Source organism: Berghia stephanieae, chromosome 6 (genome assembly GCF_034508935.2).
Source record: "Berghia stephanieae isolate SIO BIC M18660-M18661 chromosome 6, UCSD_Bste_1.3, whole genome shotgun sequence".
NCBI lineage: Eukaryota > Metazoa > Mollusca > Gastropoda > Nudibranchia > Aeolidiidae > Berghia > Berghia stephanieae.
This window is the reverse complement of record NC_088365.1, coordinates 65,382,173-65,402,172: the sequence shown is the minus strand read 5'-3', so window position 1 is coordinate 65,402,172 and position 20,000 is coordinate 65,382,173. Positions and strand designations below refer to the sequence as shown.

Sequence of the window (20,000 nt, the reverse complement as noted above, 5' to 3'; positions counted from 1 at the left end):
CGGGCATTTATATCAATAATGATGAGAATTTCTATTCAGTCTTTTTCCAAGTACAATATATAAGGGTGTTGAATTCCCTTCCCGACAACTTGAGAAATTCTAAAAATTATGAAACATTTACATGTCAATTAGAAAACATTTCTATCACTGGAGGACATAATTATCGTGATACGGAGACGTTACTTAACACAGACCCCACAGCACACAAATGTGATACATCGTCACGAAATGGTATTATGTCGGAACGAACCAAATGCTTAAAAGCCGAATTAAGTGTTAAACTGGTCAAAAATATAAATTGCTGGCATTAGTACCCTAAAATATGGTATCCACTCTCCTCAATAAAACATACAAACTCAACACGTCTGATATTTCTTGCTTTAAATTCAATTTTCAATAGCTTAACCATCCCGACTTAATACCGTTTTGAGGCGAAGGGTCACAAATGTGGCGTCTATCTTCAGTACTAGCCCCATCCCACACCACACAAATCTTGTGTCTATCTTCAGTATTGAAGCTGTAACAGTATGGATTGGATTGGATTGCATTAGATCGGAATTGATTCGTTGAGAAAATGTTAACAATCTTCTTGGAAATTAGGGAGCAGGCACCGGTGTAAGATAAAAATGAACAAGTGTGTATGAAAAGTGAAAAGGTGCCACAAAAGCAAGAACGAAAATTATCAAGAAGAAAACCATCCCAAAAAATCAGTCTTCCTGATAGAGAATCTTCTTCTTTCCTTATCTACGGAATCCAGCAACGAGGAATCATAAAACCTGAGTAGTTTGCCAGTCCAGTTTGTTGAATTTTTTTTATTTTGTTTTTTGTTTTTTGTTTGTTGTTGTTGTTGTTTTGTTTTGTTTTTGGTTTAAATTCCCTTTTCCTTAATATATCATCAGGTACCAGATATTTGTGAACGGTATCAGCTACTGTCCGATGTTTCCACGAACAAACAACAGTCTCAACATCTCGGGGCTGGCCGGAGGTAGAACTTACAAGCTTTACCTAGAAGTCTACCCAAAGGATCCCAACAACGTTATACAAGAGTCGAATAGCTTGGTAAGTTTGTGTAGTTGGGCGTACAGTAAATATTTAACTAATCGAATAAAGATCTTGAAAAAGTGTGTATGAAACAGTACCAGACGAAACAGGATAAAAATAAAGGGGAAAAAACAGATAAAAAACACCACCCTGGCAATTCAATACTTTTCTGCCGCCATCTACCTGGGTTTTACGGGATGAATTAATGGTTTTGCTGTTTTTGTTATTGGCTGAACCCGAAACGTTCCCTGTTTGCTATTATGTTGTTATTTTTTTCGAAGGTGTTATACACATTTTTGTTCATTACACTTTTAATCATGTTTCATAAGGTCGTCTCTTATATTATTTAATTGCTACGCTACTCTTATTCTTGCCAGAACCTGAAATGTCCAATCGAGAACGACGTTGGAGGTCCAGTAATCTCCCTTGTCCGTTCAGACAAACCAGACAGTTTGGCCATCGTGTGGATGGCCATCGATAAACCTGACCTGGCCGTTGACGGTTACCTCATCTTCCTCAACAACCAGCAGTGTGGACCCAAGGTACGTTTGCACTCAATTGAATCAGTAGATCTGTAGTGCTACTTCTCATTGATCCAATAGTTGAGTTTACTTCCGAATCTTCTTCTTCTTCTTCTTCTTCTTCTTCTTCTTCTTCTTCTTCTTCTTCTTCTTCTTCTTCTTCTTCTTCTTCTTCTTCTTCTTCTTCTTCCCCTTCTTCTACAGCATTACGTTGGAGGAATAAACGAGGAAGGCAAAAGAGAATGGGATGGATGGATGACATCAGGGAATTTATCAAGATGCCCATGTCCGACGGTGTGACAGGAAAGTTCACTGGAAAATGTCACTTCCTATACAACTCCCCCCCCCCCATTTCCAACCCCACCCTTTCTTTCCGATGACTTCCCAGTAAAGAGACCAAAGTGAAGTTGGGAGACTCGGGCTCAAACCTAGTAATTACGTACAAGACATGCCAATAAATACTTTTCTACCTTGTGTCGGGATTTTAAGTGATATATTTATGTTTCGTATTATTTTTGCTATTGGCTGAAGAAGACTTGTGAGCCCGAAACGTTGCGTGGTTGGTGTTTCGTTATATTCACTTTTGTTTATTACATACATTATACAAATTTGTAAACTTGGATCATCGTGAGGAGAAAAAAATTGCATTGTGCTTGAGGAGACCCATGGTAGTATATCATGTAGATTTCGAGCCTCAAACACGTCACCCAAGGAGTCGGAAATGACGTCATAAGCGTAAGTGGTTAAGGTTGTGACCGGAAATGACGTCATCAATATGGCTTCCAAGTTTCCGTCATTACACTTCCAATTTGAGACTAACACCAACAACAACAACATTCACAAAAGACCAATAAATCAACTGATATTTATATATTTTTCTTTGTGTATATATTGCTATAGATATAACAAGGACATAGTCTTCGGATACAAGTTTAATTAGCCTCTTTAACAAACCAAAATGCCACCTTATGACTCCCCCACTCCCCCCCCCACCTCCTTTTATCTTTGATTTTCAGCTTGTGCCTGACCCAGAATCCAACCGTTGTAAGGTTGTGATAGGAAGCTGTGAATTAAACGTGGAATACAGCATTTATGTCCAAGCTCTATTGTTAAGTGAGTAAAACGCTCCAATTCAGAGTCATATTTATTTTCTTGAATTTGTATGGCTGGGAATAAAAATACGGACAGTCAAAAACAAACAAACAATAACCAGTTTTCCATTACAGAGCACAGATCAAAACATAATTACTAATTGACAAAACCAACATAATTATATTACTGTAAGTAAACAATGATTAATTAAATTACTTATTGCTGTGTATGATGATGATTAGAAAAATATGAGACTTGAACTAAATTTAACTGAGGGTAACAAATTTAGTTTGTCAAAGTACGAAAAACTAAAATCTCACATATCCCGCCATTTTTAACTTTAAAGCCACTCTCTGACATTTTGCTTTGATATCGTCTAGCGATAGACACTCGCCTTTGGACCGGAAGGTCCAGGGATCGATACCCACCATCAGCAGCGCATAGTTGAATCCTTAGAAAAAGTTCTGTACTCACATCCTCTCACCTTACTCAGACAGATGTAAAATGAGTACCTAGCCATTAATAGCGTTTTCTCCGTCGGAAAATAAAATGTAATATCGCCTACCTGGCGTTATACATAGTCCTATACATCGTCCTACATGTTATGTGTTGTTATTGGCTACTCACCCCTTGTGCGCTTTGAGCACTGTTTGATACTATTGTTTGATACTATTCTCTATATAAATATTCACGTTTTAGAAATATGTATAATGCCATTTTGAGAAAACTGATCTGAAATGATGATTCTTTAATTCTAAAGGGACAGCTTGACTCAGTGGTACGGTCTTTGCTTCGTACCCGAAAGGTACAGAGTTCAATCACCCGCCGCTGCGTTGTGTGGCCTTGAACAAGTCACCTCACCCTAGCTCACTCTGCGGCGCTGCACTGTGGCTGAGGCCTGGGTTATTCCAGTCTTCCCTTAGAATATAGACCCTAAAGACAAATTTCCCCTTGGGCATGAATAAAGGGAATTTTATTTTATTTATTTTTTATTTATTTAAATGCATCCCACTGTTAGTGTCAATTGTGGGTGATTAGATATAGTATACAATACGATCATAAACTACACATCTGTCTAGAAATCCAAGAATTTCCCATATCCTGTTCCCTCAACAGATTCAACTGAAACTAGAATGTCTAACGTCCTTGAGGTCAGTCTGCCCTTGGACATCACTCACTTCCGGTACCCGCCCACCAAAGAACGTTTGGACGAAGAAGATCTTTACATGGAATACGTGGAAATCACAGAGGGATCCGGTTATCTATCCGGCATGGACGGTAGGTGTTCTGTGGATTTTATGTCACGTGTCTTGATAAACGTTTCTGATTGGATAAAATCTTTCAAGTTTCTAACCCATCACCTAAATTTGTTATCATAATATCACGGTGACCCGATTCCAAAAGACGGAATCTAAGGTTTCCACATAAAGGTTAGAAAAGAAAAATTTAACACTCAAGTCAAAGTAGTCCTTCAGAGCCACACAGCCCATGGAACCGGGGTTTATCCCGATTTCTATAACGTCAAAGGGACAAAAGCAATTCCTTGCTATCCTTTGGATAGGACGCTAGTAGTTTACAAAGTACTTGTCATCAGATCTAACATGACAGACCCAGCTACCCAATTACCCCTTGGTGGACAGGGTAAGTGTAGTATTCAAATAGTTTGATGTTGGTATGGGGGGGGGGGGGGGGGGGGTATTTTTATGAAATTTCAAAATTTAGACGGTTAAGTCAATTTTCAGTAACTGGTTCAATCTGATCTAATAGCGTGTTAGGCGATGGCCCATACTTTTGTTTTCAGTTTTTTAAATGATTATCTCCCCTTGATTAGTTTACTCAAGCGGATACATTGTCTGAACATTTATTTAAATATTGCATGGCATGCCATTGCTTATCTCCTGTTTTTGACTCCTATCATGAATTTAGCATGTTCCTTTTATTTATTTATATTAATTATTTGAAGGCTGGTTTTCCAAAACCCGTTCAGTCGATTTTTCTCCTTTTATAGAGTTTCCATCCATGAGATAAATTGAAACCTAAACTTTATTTTAAGCATCAAACGGCACAAGAATTTCCCTAGATTTGTGCGAATTTGAAGTTTGAATATAATAAAATAATAGACCGAATGAGAAATTTTAGGGGAAATTATCCCCAAAATCTCAAAATGGGAAAAAAAAAACATTTGGGAAGTTTTGGAAAACCACTCTTCATTTATTCATTTATGTATTTATTTATTTACGTATTCAATTAAGATAATGTTATCTATATATTGCTATTGTTATTTACAGATTCATAATATGATTATTGTAAAAAAAAACACCTGATAGGTGTAAATAAATGATTTGATGATCACATAAAGTCTTTTGAGATATAATCCAAGGAAATCTTATTGTCACACGCAACGTATAGAAATATTACAGTCTGTCATATCATCATTTAATGTATTTTCACGAGCAATATTTTGTAGTCTTTCCGATTAAATTTGAATTGTTTTTGTTCATTCACCTTTCAAACGACTGTCGGTCACTCTTTCATTTTTGTTGTTATTTTTGTTTTTAAAAGTTTTTTTTATGGGTTTTAATATTCATTGCAGTTTCATTCTTGCTAGAGATTATTTCATTAATTGCACATTTTTCTTGTTATCCTATAGGTAGGAGTTTTAGATGTCGATGTATTGAAAAAAACAAAACAATGGGAACTGTCTTATGTGGTTTTAACGAATTTTCTTTGACGTTCATTTAAAATCGTGAATTATCTTTAGTATGATGTCAATCGGATCTTTGGAAATGTTGAAAAATAAAAGCTTTTGTGGTGTGAAAAAAAAACATCAAGTTGTGTCGTTAAGGTATACAATAGAATCATTGACATAAATCTATTATTTTCTACAAAATTATTAAAAGTTGCAATTTAAAAATGATGGTTAAAATGATGGTCACTGCGCGAATTTCTACAAGATTTTACAATATCTATGATAACTTTTGATGGAATGTTTGATGAAATATCATTGCAAATAGTTATAGGTCGATGTACATAAAAGTGTTAGTTTATAGTTTGAATTATTCATCGGTGTTTGATATTAGAATTCTCACTTACTCCTTACTTTTTACACTATCTGTCTATCCACTTGTTTCATAAATTAAATACGTCACACACTTCACCTTATTTGGAAATTAGACTCAGACAATGAGATATGGGAGACTGAGACGGACACAGGAGATGAGACGGAGGAAGAATCCGAGCCGGAACCCGTCACCAGTCGACCTCATAATTTAGGTAGACCACGCTTCCACCAAGCCGCCATTTTCCCATTAGGGTCAAGGACATTAGTTTTGTGTCTGCATGCTTCACACAGTATACCTAACATTTTTTATTCATGCGTGTTGCTTACATATTCTATAGTATAATATATCTTTCAAAATAGGCATTTTTTCCCATTCATATACGAATACTTGACCAGCCCTCTCAAACGGGTGTTACCGAGCTGCCTACTATTACGAAAAATCGTAGATTTCTGAACTTCATGAGCATCTTTAAGTCATTGAATCTTATTGAAAATGAAATTTGATGCCAAACTACAACATTTTAAAGATTTTGAAGTCTTGTTCTTTCCTTTGAGGATATTTCAAATTCATTTTTGAAGTTAACTATAGCAAGTTCATTTTTTCTCTCCTAAAATTTACGATTTTTAAAAATTTTCAAGTTGGCAGGCTCCCCCCCCCCCCCCCCCCCCCCACCCTCCTGAAAATTGAGTTCAGTGTCTGAATTATAGAATCTGAGTCAGAATAAATTCACTTTTTTTAAGAGAGTGAATTTAGTTTCTTAAAGCGTCAATCTTTATCATTTTAGCTTCAAACGTTACTCTTTTTACATTTTTAATCCCGCATAATATCAGATTGACGTTTTAGGTCACATATTAGGAAATGTATCATATTCGTTTTTTATGCTGTTATGTGGATTGACCATGTGGTTACGATAAGAGTCGACGTATACCTACTTGAAGGTCTGATAACCCAATATTTTTATGGGCCAGTTGTTTTAATGGAAACATGTACTCTCAAAGCAATGCAAATTATCATCCATTACAAGGATAAATCAAGCCCCATCATTGCGTTTGATTATCAGACCTGCATGCTATGTGCACGTTGGTAAGAGTCTTTCAACATGGTGAATCTATTTTTAAAAAGTTAAGCGGAGGGTAGTAGGAGATGTTTGTAAAGGAATATGAGCAAGATCGTCGCAAATCTCTTATTTGGTAACTCATCTGATAAACAAATTTTGTGCTGAGGAAAATAAATAATTCAAGAAAAAAGTTATTGAATGTTGGCTTTTTAAATAAGCCATGCATAAACCTGATAACCCACGTTGCAATGCATCTGGGAGAAAATATGATACATATTTGCAGAGAATACAAGAATTAAGTACCAGTAGTTGTTTTCAGATAAAGTGCAATAATTTTTGGTTTTCAACCAACTGACCTAACTTGTCAAGGTAACTATAAAGGGCGACAACCAACGACACTCGTACTTTGTACAGCAGGGACCTCAAACACAGAAATTGTCAACTTAATATATATATAGATGCAGCTGAAGAATTTCTGTCTCTAAGGTTTATGTCAGATGAGCGTGAAAGGTTGAGGGGTCTCACACGAATTTAAAAAAAAAAAAAGAAAAAAAACCAACAAAACTTGAGTTTTTATATAGCGCAATATCCACTAAACGTGCTCAAAGCTCTTTACAAGGGTCCCTGACGAACAGCAACACGTAACATGTAGAACGAGACATGACACTTGTAAAGCGATATTACATTTTTTTTTTCAGACAGGGTTAAGGATTGCACTCCAACGTCATGTTGTGTGCTCTTTATCGTTCAATCTTTGTTTCTTGCTTCAATGCTTTCTATGTATAGGGTTTTCATTTTTTAAAAAAATTACAATAAGTTATGCTTTGTTTAATGTAAATACATATGATATAATGTTTCTGTATTTGTTAAGAATAATTGCTAAGGCCTTTACTAACTATTTAGTCACAATATAAAAAACGTAGCCTTTATTTCAAAATTGAAAAAAAAAATCAAATAAATAAAAGCCAGGATACAAAACGGTTTTCAAATTTTCTAAATCTAACTTATTTTTAGTTTAACCCTCTCCTTACCAACTATAGGAAAATTGCCACATTCGTTACGATACAACCAACATTATTCTTATTCAAATTTCCTTTGTACATGATAAAATTTAAAGAAAATGAACAGTTTTGTAGAGCATGTTTTGCTCAAGAAATTATGTATCGCAAGAACGTTACTGCTATTATGTCTTGAGTGATAAAAATCTATTTTTGTGTTAGTTGGGTGTGAAGTTTTGGGGAAAATCCTGAAAATGGCTGGTAAGGAGAGGGTTAATGTCTGGATCAAATACATAAAAAGTTTTACATGAATTTCTTTTCATTGAGTTCAAAATCATATAGTCTGAATTTATAAATGAGAGTGGGAAAAATCGAAATTATATTTTAAAAAACCCAGATATGTACGAGTAGAAATAAATAAATCTGAATAAAGAAATCATAGGTAAACCAATAAATAAATGTATATTTGCAAGTCAGGGAGTCCTAAACCAACGCAAAATATTGTCCATTACATCAATGTTACACTAAACTAGCCAATGATTGTGTTCGGGTATCAAATTTACTAAATAGTATTACCTACTCGTATGTCTAAACATACTATTACAATAATATATCCATCACAAACTATCGCTTTCAATATGTAATCATTGCTATTGTAAATCTCATCCCATTTTTCTTTTCGCTACATTTATAAAAACACGATCGCTTTATCATGATTCGCGCATTTATCTGGATTCGATTAATTAAATTTATTTTTTGTTTGTTTCGATGTTAGCATTGTCATGTAATCTAGACGTGTCAACAGTAGCCTACACTATTCACACATGTAGCTATGCATATTTTGTGTTGATAGATATTTTCAGCCACACAGATTATTAGTTTGATAAATGAGCAATTTTGACTGGAGTTTTCGGTCTCGGGTATTTATTACGGTAAGAGTATTGGAGTTGAAAGAAAGAAAACAACAACAAAAAAAAAAAAACAAAACAAAAAAAAACCAAACAAACAAAACGTAGTGGAGGGGGAAGGTGGGGTAGGGGGTGGGAATGACTATGGCGCGATTGCGTTACTCCTAGAATTTCATTTTTAACTCATTTTTTAAAAAAATAATGCATCACGATTAAATTGCTAGAAATAGCCGCATTTTCTTTTTTTAATTTTGCAATGACAAATTTTAAAAAATGTGACTTATCTTTACCTAACGGTATTGTGTTGGAGTGAATCTGATGCTTCGATTTAATTCTAAGATGCATCTTTCATGAAATGTGACCCACCGTCTCAAAGCGGTGGAACATTGGAATGGACTAGGTGATGTAAATTGAATTGATAATCACATATACTAAATCTGTGTTTGATTTCACTTCGTTATGCTAGAGAATTAATACAATTTCTAACATGGCAAAAAAACAAAAAAAACAAAAAAACAAACAACCCCAAACATAACAACCCCCCCCCCCCCGCGCTTTCACCAAAACAACCCCCCCCCCAACCAAAACAAAAACAAAAAAACATAAATACCTTGTTATTTTATTTCTGAATTCACTTTTTGGAGTCTGATTCATCCAAACATAATACCGTTTCTAGACTATGGGCCACAAATCTGAGTTACGATAAAATTACTTTTTATGTGAATGAATTTCTATTTCTTAAACTTAAAATATGAAACTATGCTAATATCTGTTATCTAGTTCATTCCGACACAATACCACATTGACGGGAAGCAGGACGAAGGGAAGAAAACCTGGTCACAATTGCTCTCCTAGTGTTTTCTATAGTTAGATTTGATTTCTACAATGTAGCACGTATCAAAGTGACAAATTAATTAAGGAGCAGGCACTGGTGTAAAATATAACTCTGAAGATGTCTGTATGTGAATGACACAGTGTCAAACAAAGCAGAATTTCTGTTTTTCTATCCACTTTTTCTGGCAATGATTTATTTTTAAAAAATGTAGCCCGTATTAATTTTCTTATCCATAGTAGTAGTATACTATATATATATATATATATATATATATATATATATATATATATATATATATATATATATATATATATATATTATACATGTACATGTGTACGGACAGAAAACTCAACTTCGGTTAATCGCAACATTTTCGCTGATCCCAAGGTGTTGCTATTATCCGGAGTGGACTTATATATAATATCATAGTTATGTAGACAAATGGGTAGCAGCTAACAATCACCAAGTCTTTCTATTTTAATATTAGTCCAAAATAATCATTATATATTACATGGCATATTGTTTATAAACATTGGTAAAGGATAATAAATACACATTTCTTTCTAAAGGAAAACATTTTATATATTGGATCACTTTAATTATAATATTACTGTTTATCATTTAGTGTGATCATCTCTTTTGTATATTTGGTTATGGTCTTTCATATTGAAAGTCTTGCATGCTGTATATTTAGAAAATATTCATTTCCTGTGTTATATCGTGAACTTTGACATTGTTTATTTGTTTTATGTTTAATCCTATCGTATCTGTCTATGTTTCTTTTCATTTCAAGGCAAAGAACAAGTCTCCACGGGTAAGACAAATGGATATGCCCTCCTCATTTCAACACATCACAAATTCTAAATTTTTCTTGAGGGTTTTTTTTTCTTTTTTCCAATTTCACCTCTTTTTTTCATTGAAAAAAAAATATGGAGTTGGTCAAGAAAGAGAAAAACAACAACTTTTTTTTGTGATTTTATAACCCGCGTAGACACATCCAGATAGAAAATGATTTAACCATCTCAAAAATCTATTGGACACCTTAGAATCATCATAGACGATTGGAAGTTTCAAAACACTCATTGTATAGTTCTACGAAGCAAACAAGACAAGTGTTTTCATCTTTATGTAACTTAAAATGTAACAAAACAATGCATGAAAGTATTATGACTTAGGATGTTTTGAAAGAGACATCTTAATATATTATTGAATTGCTGTTTGGTATTATATTTTCACAGTATAGAAAAAGGAAATATTTTCAAACAGGCAATCTGGGTCTCATAGATCTTGTTGAATATTTTAAAGCTTTCTTATCAAATATAGATATAAGATAACATTAATTACTTACACATTTAGCAACAAAGTAACAAAGTTTATTGAAAATGTTTAAGGTTTTCTGAAACAAATTTCACACATGATTTATTGTCAGTTGATAAATCACAATTTAAAATAAAGTGGACTATAAGTTTTACTTGCATTGTTTTCATATTCATGGAAAGTATGACATTTTTTAAAATCCGCCTTTCAATTTATTCTATATCTCTTGACCAACTATCATAATTCCCTTCAATATCACTGACATCTATCCAAGACTAAACTACAGATGATACGTAATCTAAGTCACAAAAAGTTTAATGCAAAACGTTACAGAATCTTTAAAAATAAAACTAACATCTATTCTCAGATAAGATTTTATAACCTCGCATGTGACAATTTCTAAAACTGTGTCCCAAATGTCACTCACACTTATCTGACCCCTCCCCCCCCCCCTACCCTTTTATTCTGTTTGCCTACTACATACATACAAACTGCATGCTGTAATGAAAAGAAATTAACTAGTCCTTTGTCTAGATCATGAGTTGTCTCTCTTTGGTTCAGATGTAACCCATGACAATTGAATAAACTCCTATTCCAGACATTTCTATGTTGACGTCATTCTTCACTGCAGCTTAAGATGACTCATTTCCTGATTTTGTTTTTAATTCCATTTCCTTACTTGTCAAATTACTTTCAGTCTTATTAACTAACCTATTTATCTTATAACAACGAAATATTTTCATTTTCGTCAGTTCTCATTTCATTAAGAGTAATAACATAACAATAACTCAATTACATTCGAGATATGAATCATCCCTATGAGAAAGAATCATACATATTGTAAACAAAAACAAATATTTAAAAAAAGGCATAAAATAAAACATTCGCAATGAAATTTTGATAAGAAAACTTAAACATGTAAACAACGGGTTGTTTGTGAAACAATAACAATGCTTAATTAGGGGAAATAGAGAATGAAAAATTAATCAAATCTTGCTGCCGTCCCTCATAAGGCTTCAATATTTGACCAAGCCCACCCTTAAAGCTAATTGATCTCGAGGGTTGGAGACAACCAAACCATGTGCCTCCTTGGGTTGAATTATTCATCACAAGAATCGGGGGCTTGGCTATTCTCATTGTATATCTCGTGCTCAGTAAGAAACTATAGGGCAGGGCAGGCAGGCGGGCGGACGTCTATTTCCAATACTTTATCGATCTACGTAACCACTACCTTGACAACGTAACACGTCCGACAACTCGTCTTTCCTGTCTCTATCACTGTGTTAACACGCTCTGCTCCTGTGTTTACACGTGTATTTTGTGTGTTGCGATTTTTTGAAAAATACAAATATCTAGATAGAATTCACACAAAAAATGAACTCATCTATAGAAAATTTCAATTTAATTGTGTTGCCTTTTTTGATGATCAATTATCTTTTTTAATAATCAAGATTCGCATTTCGTCTACATTGTGTAATTATTTTGAATATTATTATGTTTATTTTGTTTTATAAGCTATAGACAGTGTTGTATTATTCTTTTATATGTGTGATTTAAAGTCTTGTGTGTTCGTTGTTATTTATAAGGAAGATTTATTTCTCGATGTGCAGATGGGAGACAACTTAATTTCTTAAGTTTGATATCGTATTTGGGTACGTAAATCCGTACTGTAACAGTTAATTATGAAACCCTATATTTCATTTTCATTTATAAATGAATCCATCTGATTAAATGCAATCTCATTGTTCCTTTTTTAAATAAAAAATCTGTCAAATGACAATTAACTAATTGAGTGTGTATCACTTGTTTGCATTACTATTTGATAATAGCAGGTAAATTGAAAATAAGGTGATATATTTTATTAAACGAAAGAGTATAATCTTTTTTAAAAACAAACAAACAAACAAAAAAAAGACTAAATTAATATTTGAATCGCACCACTTTGCTTTAATAACTCATGTTTTGTGACTTTATCAAGACAAATTTGATTTTATCATCGCTAAGATTTTATTCAATACAATGTGAAAGTACTTATTGAAAGTAAAGCAAACCCAAAAAAAAAATTTTTTAAAAAAAATACAAACAAAAAGAAAAACAAACAAACAAAAAAACAGATTCTTTAAATATTCAAATGTCTTTATTTTTATTGGCTCCTTTTTTCAGTTGCTCCACTTACCAAGAAACCAGAAGGTAAATTCCATGTTTTTATTACCGATTGTGTATTTAATTAATTTAAAGATAATTATATTTTATATTTACTCCTTTTTTCTTTTCTTTTTTGTATCTCCCTATAGGTTCTTCTTTTCTTTCTCATTTAAAAGGATGTCTTAGGTGTATTTTTATCGTTTGGTATATATCAATATTATATTACATTGCACATTTCACGTATTGTATTACAGTATTCGCTGGATTCCAGCACGCTGTCGAGAATTGCCAAAATAGCGTGCTAGAATCTAAACGTGCCGAAATCCGACACTCATAGGAGGTAACTAACCAATACATTGGGTCACCCAGCCCCCTGTGTGTCGTATTGCAGAGTCTGAGCGTGCTGGAATTCGGCGTGCCATAATCTGGCAACTACTGTGTGTAATATTATTAACTGGGTAACAAAGTCTTTACAAATATCCATTACATTTTCTATAATGTCTAAAATAATAAATGTGACCCATCGTCTCTATGCGGTTATATGTCGGGGCAAACTAGATGCTGGGAAATGAATTAATAGCCACACAAAAAAAATGAAAATTTAGGTCAGATTCTATTCGGTGTGATAAAAAATAAATAAATAAATAAAGCAGTCCTTCAGAGCCATTTGGCCCATTGCGTCGGAGTTTATCCTGGTTTCTATAGCGTGAAACGGACAATAGCAATTATTTGCTAACCTTTGGATAGGACGCTAGTCTATCGAAAAGTAATCTCCGCCAGGTCTAGTCGACCCTGCTACCCAATCGCTGCTGAGTAGACAGAGAGGTCCGAAAAAAAAAGAAAAACAAAACAAAACAAAAAACCTCGACTGCACCCGGGATCGATCTCGGTCCCTTTGCGTGTGAAGCGAGTGCTCTACCAACTGAGCTATCGGGCTCCCCTATTCGTTGTGATGCCGAATGAATACAATTTCTTACACTGAAAAAAGAAAAATTCCGTAAAGTTCGTATTTCTGACAATTTATATTCTAAATTTACTTCATATTATGGTTCAATTCACTCCGACCGATGTACGCATATGTGATGGGCCGATAACCCAATTTATTATGGGCTCATTGTTGCTATGGAATTTTTTTTTTAATGACGCAAAATATATTGTCCATTATAACAATGTTAAACTAGGCCCATAATTGCGTTCGCATGTCAGACCTGTATATACGTCGACTCCGACATATTACCGTTTAGAGACGATGGGTTACATATGATAAATTATTGTGTGGTACATATTGTATAATCAAACGGACCCATCCATGAGGAGATATAATTTGCATGTCCAACACTGTTTGAAATATTGAAAATATTCCGACTTATTAGAAACGTGTTGCGCTGTACAATGTTCAGTTGTAATCTCATGTTTATGTGGATTTTTAGAAATTATTTTTCTGTGAAATCACTATTTTGCATCTAAATTACCCCGACATAGCATGAGTTTGAGCGTAGCCTTCGTTAACTTAAAGATGGTGCGCGCTTGGCTACGAAGCTGACAACATTGCCACCCGGAAGTATAACGGACCGACGCACAAAACTTTGTGTTACATTGAACGTTTATAGTCTGGTTAATACAGTTTAATGAGAATTACTTATAAACGTGGATGGCAAAAAGCAATAACAAAGACATGAATAACGTCAACTTCATTCTATCTATAGCCAGGGACGATGACCTGTATTCTGACGTTATCTTTAGATTAGTGCAGCGCCTAGTGAGTTGTCGTTAGAAGTGCTCAAGGAAACAGCTCATCTGAGTGGTTGAATTATAATATATTGAATACAACTCACAATTTGCTTTCTTTTGGTGGCAGGACTTGTGTTTTTGTTTTGTTTTTGTTTTTTAACCTCAGGAATGGGAGACACCCAATGTTTGTCGTCACTTTGCCAATTTAGATTTATCTCCGTCTGTTAAATACGACAATAAACACGTATAGGGATATTGGCCTTTAAAAAAACTTGATTTTATATCACATAATAACCCTGGTACACAGGACTTGTAAATTGATGTAACATTTTGTTCAGAGTCAGGCTATGACTTTACAAAAGCTATGGTTTACAGCGATGGTTCACATTTATACATGAAAAGGGGGTATAGTGTATATTATCATTGATAACTAATTTAACGTGCGTGTTTTTGTAAAACCGATAGGAAAGATAATAAACAGATAAGACCGGATATCAACAGTAATGTAAACACATGTCCTTTTTTGTATCGTTATTATCTTGTGGAGTCCTCTATTATTGTGATAATTACATGACTCTATCATCATTGATTTCTGAGTCATTTTTACAAAATGCGTAAATGATCGCTCAACCAACGATCTGCTATCCATAAAATAAAAAAGATAAAAGAAGTAGAACAGGAACTACGTTAAAGAAAAACGCCACATTGTGTTATGTGTTTTATAAACCACTGTTACAAGGTGAAAGTGTGTTGGTAATAAACGTATCCAACCCGAGGGTATATATATATATATATATATATATATATATATATATATATATATATATATATATCACAAAACGGTATGTGAAGTCGGTTGTGAATTATTTTTGATCCAATTTATATTTATTTACCTGTAATTGGAAGGTCTTAGGTTCGATTCTCATTCGAGGCAGGTTGACTTTTTTCTTTAAAATGATCTTTCTGTTGCTTTTTTCCCTGCGTCGTCTGGTACTGTCTCATCCACTCCTTTTTTAGATGTTTACTTTCCACCAGTGCCCCCTCTTAAATTTGTCAGGTTGACAGAATATATCTATGGTAAATTTTCAGTTTTATTTTGATGTTATTTGATCCTCTATTATTGTTTCAATCTCAAAACTTTAGGAAAAGTTGGAAGGAGCTTCTACTCAATCGATCATAATATTATTCTCATATTAAAAAGTGCCTTCATACATTCGTCTTTTGAAAGAAAAAAAATGAAATGACTTTGTTTTCAGCTCTAATTTTTGTTCTTACGCTCAATAAATTCTCTATCTTTTTCGTCTTGACAATCCTCTATTCTTCAAGAATTGGCTGTATCTTAATCAAATCCAATTTTGTTAAATTTCAAACTTTTCTTGTAGCTTTGACGGAGGATGAAATTGATCCTGATTTTAAACCACTTCCGTCTCTGAACAAAAGTCTGCGGTCGTTCTCCAACCTTGACATTTACAACAATGAACTTGCCGAGAGGCCAGAGCGACAGTCTCACACCGACATCCAAAATCAAAGCAAACCTACCAGACTTACGTTTTACGCCGTCGCCAAGGTGGTTGGAAGACTGAGCGTCATTCATAACATCTTAAGATTTGGAAGAAACAAAACCGCAGCCAATGGCGCTGATCGTTTTAGTAGTAGTAATAAATTATTGCAGAAATTCATGCATGTGAATCGGGTAGGACTTTCCATGGCCGAGAGAACAGGCCAGCAGCAGCATAGTATGTCGAATCGAAAACCTCCAGGAATTGAAAGAAATGACACGCTTACAGTTCCTGGGTCAAGGGAATTGGTCAGTGCCCTGAAGAATGGAAGACGTGATTCTATGGACAGCAGTCGAGGAGGTCTCAGACTGCCGACCCGAAGAGATGATTCTCTGGATAGCAGTAAAGGGAGATTAACGATGCAGGACAGGCGAGGTGATTCACTCGACAGTAACAAAAGCGGGATGAATATCAGAATGGATTCAGTTGACAGGCAACAAAGGTCAAGGTCGTTTGATACGAGAAGAACTGAATCTACCGACAACGGCCGATTTGACGGGTCGTATCAACATTTCGGTCACCACAGGCCCGATTCTCTTGAAGTTCACGACATGAGGAGGAGTAGAAATAGCGGCGTTGGTTTTGTTGGCCCGGGAAGAGGTTCGCTTGTGTTTATGGATGAGCCTGACTCAATGTACGACAATGGTGATGAATACCAGTACGGGATGGGCTCTCATTACGACGCTGGCTACGACAGACGCCATCCTCAACACGTCTACGACCACGATGTTTTATCCTCTATGTCGGACTACACCGATATGGCTGGAAGGACTCCCCGCTATCCGGACAGGCCACCTACTCAACTCGAGCATAAACAGGTCAGGTTTGTCGACGCAGTCCCCAAATCCACAAAAATATTCCAGCAAATTCTGGACTCTGATTCTTCATTCTCGGACAACGACGAAAGCGTGGAGCATTTGTACCAATCGCCCCAGTACTCCAGCAGCCACCGGTCAGCCATTGTCAACAACAACGCCAATGTGAAAAGACTACAATATCGATACAGTCACGACCACGAGTCTTTAACTCGGTCTAAAAAACGACAGGAAAAATATTTCGACGATTTTGAAAGCGATCATAGCAACTACGACAACAGTCGAGAAGGAAGTGTGGACGAGGTTCCTGTCGGACACACCCACGTCAAACATAAACCGCCAGTACCAGCTCCAATCCCAAGGGTGGTCACCACGGATTACACCGGAAACCAGCAGTACGTTCTCCACGAGCCATATGGAAATGTTCCCGTCTACGGATTCGAACCGGATCCTCCTCCTCGACCTCTACCGTCCCAAAATGGCGGAATGCTGGAGCGTTATCTGGAATATTTTGGCGTAGAAGGAAGAGGGTCCGATGAGGGAGCTGCAATCTTTTCGAAAAACACCCGGCGGGAGATGAGTATGTCATTCATATGTTTCCAGCTTTTGACGTTGAGCTCTCACTGTCGAATGTCACCATCACATCACGACTGTTAGATACTGAAGATTTGCCCCAAATACTCACATGATTTTTATTTGATATTATTCTCTTTTTTTTTTGGGTCACAAAATCGCTGGAATGCTTTTCACAACAATAATTCATGTTTAAAATTACAATTCCATTAGTTATGATGTGATACACTATGCACTCTTTTATCGTAGCCATTCTAAATAGGAAATTAGATAACGACGATGATCAAAACCTAAACTTAGCTGTTACAAGCAAGGCATACTCAGAAAATCGAAAGGCATTGAGAATTGCTAAATCGTTAAACTCAAATTTCTGCTGTCTCATAGACTCGGATGAAGAAGATGATCTAATAATGTATAATATTATATAAGACGACTATTTCACTGCTGTTAATTATACGTCCTGTTGTCTCTATACACATTTCACAATAAGGACATTTCACACTAAGGACGCATTTGACTATTAAGAGGCATTTCACCTATATGACGCTTTCACTTAAAGGACGAGTTTCCTTATTAGGCTTTCTCTTTTTCACCCCAATTATCTTTGTCAGTGTCTTACCCAAACTTGTATCGATGTATTCACGTTCACATGCGTTTGCATTGTTACATATTAGTATGTGAATTATTTATTGTACTAATGACAGTAGGTAGTACTCGGAAAATAACTTGTTGCTCGACTATTTTTACATAGTCAAAAACACTGATCGGATGAAGTCATTGATCGAAACGTTTCATGTTTTAGGAGACCTCTTCAGATGTCTTACGTGTTTGATTGAAGGGGATTGAAGAATGAAAAAAAAAATAAAAAAATTACGCAATATTTTCCAAAACTTTGAGCTTTTAAGATATGAGACCTGCGTAGCATCCTTGTTTGATAAAAGGGAGTCAAATTACATTACACCGCTTTTGGAGCTATATTACAATTACATAATGAACAAAAGAAGATGATTGGGATAAAGGAAAGGAAGCAATTTATTGCATCATCACATTATCTTTAAGCCATTATCCTTGGTAAACTCGGGGGTCCGATAGCTCAGTTGATAGGACACTCAATTCAAATGCAAAAGGGGCTGGTATTGGCCCGTGTGCAGTTGCGGGGCTTTTCCCCGGACCCATTTGTCCGTCCATTAGTGATCGAGTAAATCTACCGGTAGGTATACGTACTTTATCGTGAAATAAGCGCCCCATGACTAAGAAATTCTTAACGCCCATTTAACGTTAAAGAAACCGGTATAATTGCATGCTTTATGGGCCGTATGGCTTACGAGAAATGATTGACAATCTTACAGAGGGGTCGTGGATCCAAAGAGTCATGCGTTGACAATTTTATTTGGATATAATATAACTCTATGGTATGAAGTGACTGTATATATTTGTTGTTTAACCTTGTGTCACGTAGATTCTGTGTCGGAGACGGATTCGTCATCTTATACCTCTGGTACCGAAACATCTTCTACGGAGGGTGAGGAGATCAACGTTGCCTGAATTATAAATAACACAAAACCTAATCCCAGTTTAATCAAACTAAATAATTAATCAACTAATTACCCTTACACTGTATTGCTCTTTCTGGACATTAATCACATGACAAAACAATGCATCAATCAGACATGACTGCTTAAAAATTAAAACATTCGTAATTTTTAGGTGATAAAAATTGTATTAGTTATAGTTAACTTTAAAAATCAGCAATTTGCCCTCACAATGATTGAATTACTTTCAAAATCCCTTTAAATCATGCAATCTGGCATCATCTTCTCTTTTGAAATTGGAGCCAAAATTTCGTAATTAATACGAATTTTTCGTCATAATAGGTATGTCTGCATGAGATGTAAATTATTTTTTTATAAAGGTGAATTGCGTTTTAAACAATCTTTGAATTTTGATTTATTACGAGGTTATCATCTAAAATGGTTTGTCTCTATGACATTTTAATTGGAAAATAGAACATCTTAAGATTCTTTGCACGAATCAAATTTCTTAATATCTTCATATCCTCTGTTTTAATCATACTTTCGGTTATATCAACTTTTGTCCCGGAATTAACTTTTCTTCTTGTGTATTAACAAAAAATGTACATAATTTGTATTATTGCGCTTTATTGAGATTTTACGGTGGGAGGGGGGGGGGTGGTAGTAATGCATTTAACAATGATATTTTAGTTTATGATTTATAGTTGAATGTTTCGTCATGTGATTAATAACAAAGATTTAAGCATGGAAATGGAGGTGAAAAAAAACTTATAACTACAATATGTAATATGTTTCCAGTGTGTCTCAAAATAAC

At 34.9% G+C, this 20,000-nt stretch overlaps 1 protein-coding gene across 1 annotated transcript in view; it reads left to right on the top strand.

Moving 5' to 3' along the window:
* LOC144975463 (uncharacterized) overlaps window positions 1-20,000 on the top strand; it is a gene marked incomplete in the record, with an annotated part of 124,872 nt that overhangs the window by 54,564 nt on the left and 50,308 nt on the right. The window contains 8 exon segments of the mRNA XM_078919567.1: window positions 900-1,059; window positions 1,419-1,583; window positions 2,579-2,675; window positions 3,771-3,932; window positions 5,829-5,927; window positions 10,308-10,328; window positions 12,995-13,021; window positions 19,114-19,176. Coding sequence (XP_078775693.1) covers window positions 900-1,059; window positions 1,419-1,583; window positions 2,579-2,675; window positions 3,771-3,932; window positions 5,829-5,927; window positions 10,308-10,328; window positions 12,995-13,021; window positions 19,114-19,176 — 794 coding nt within the window.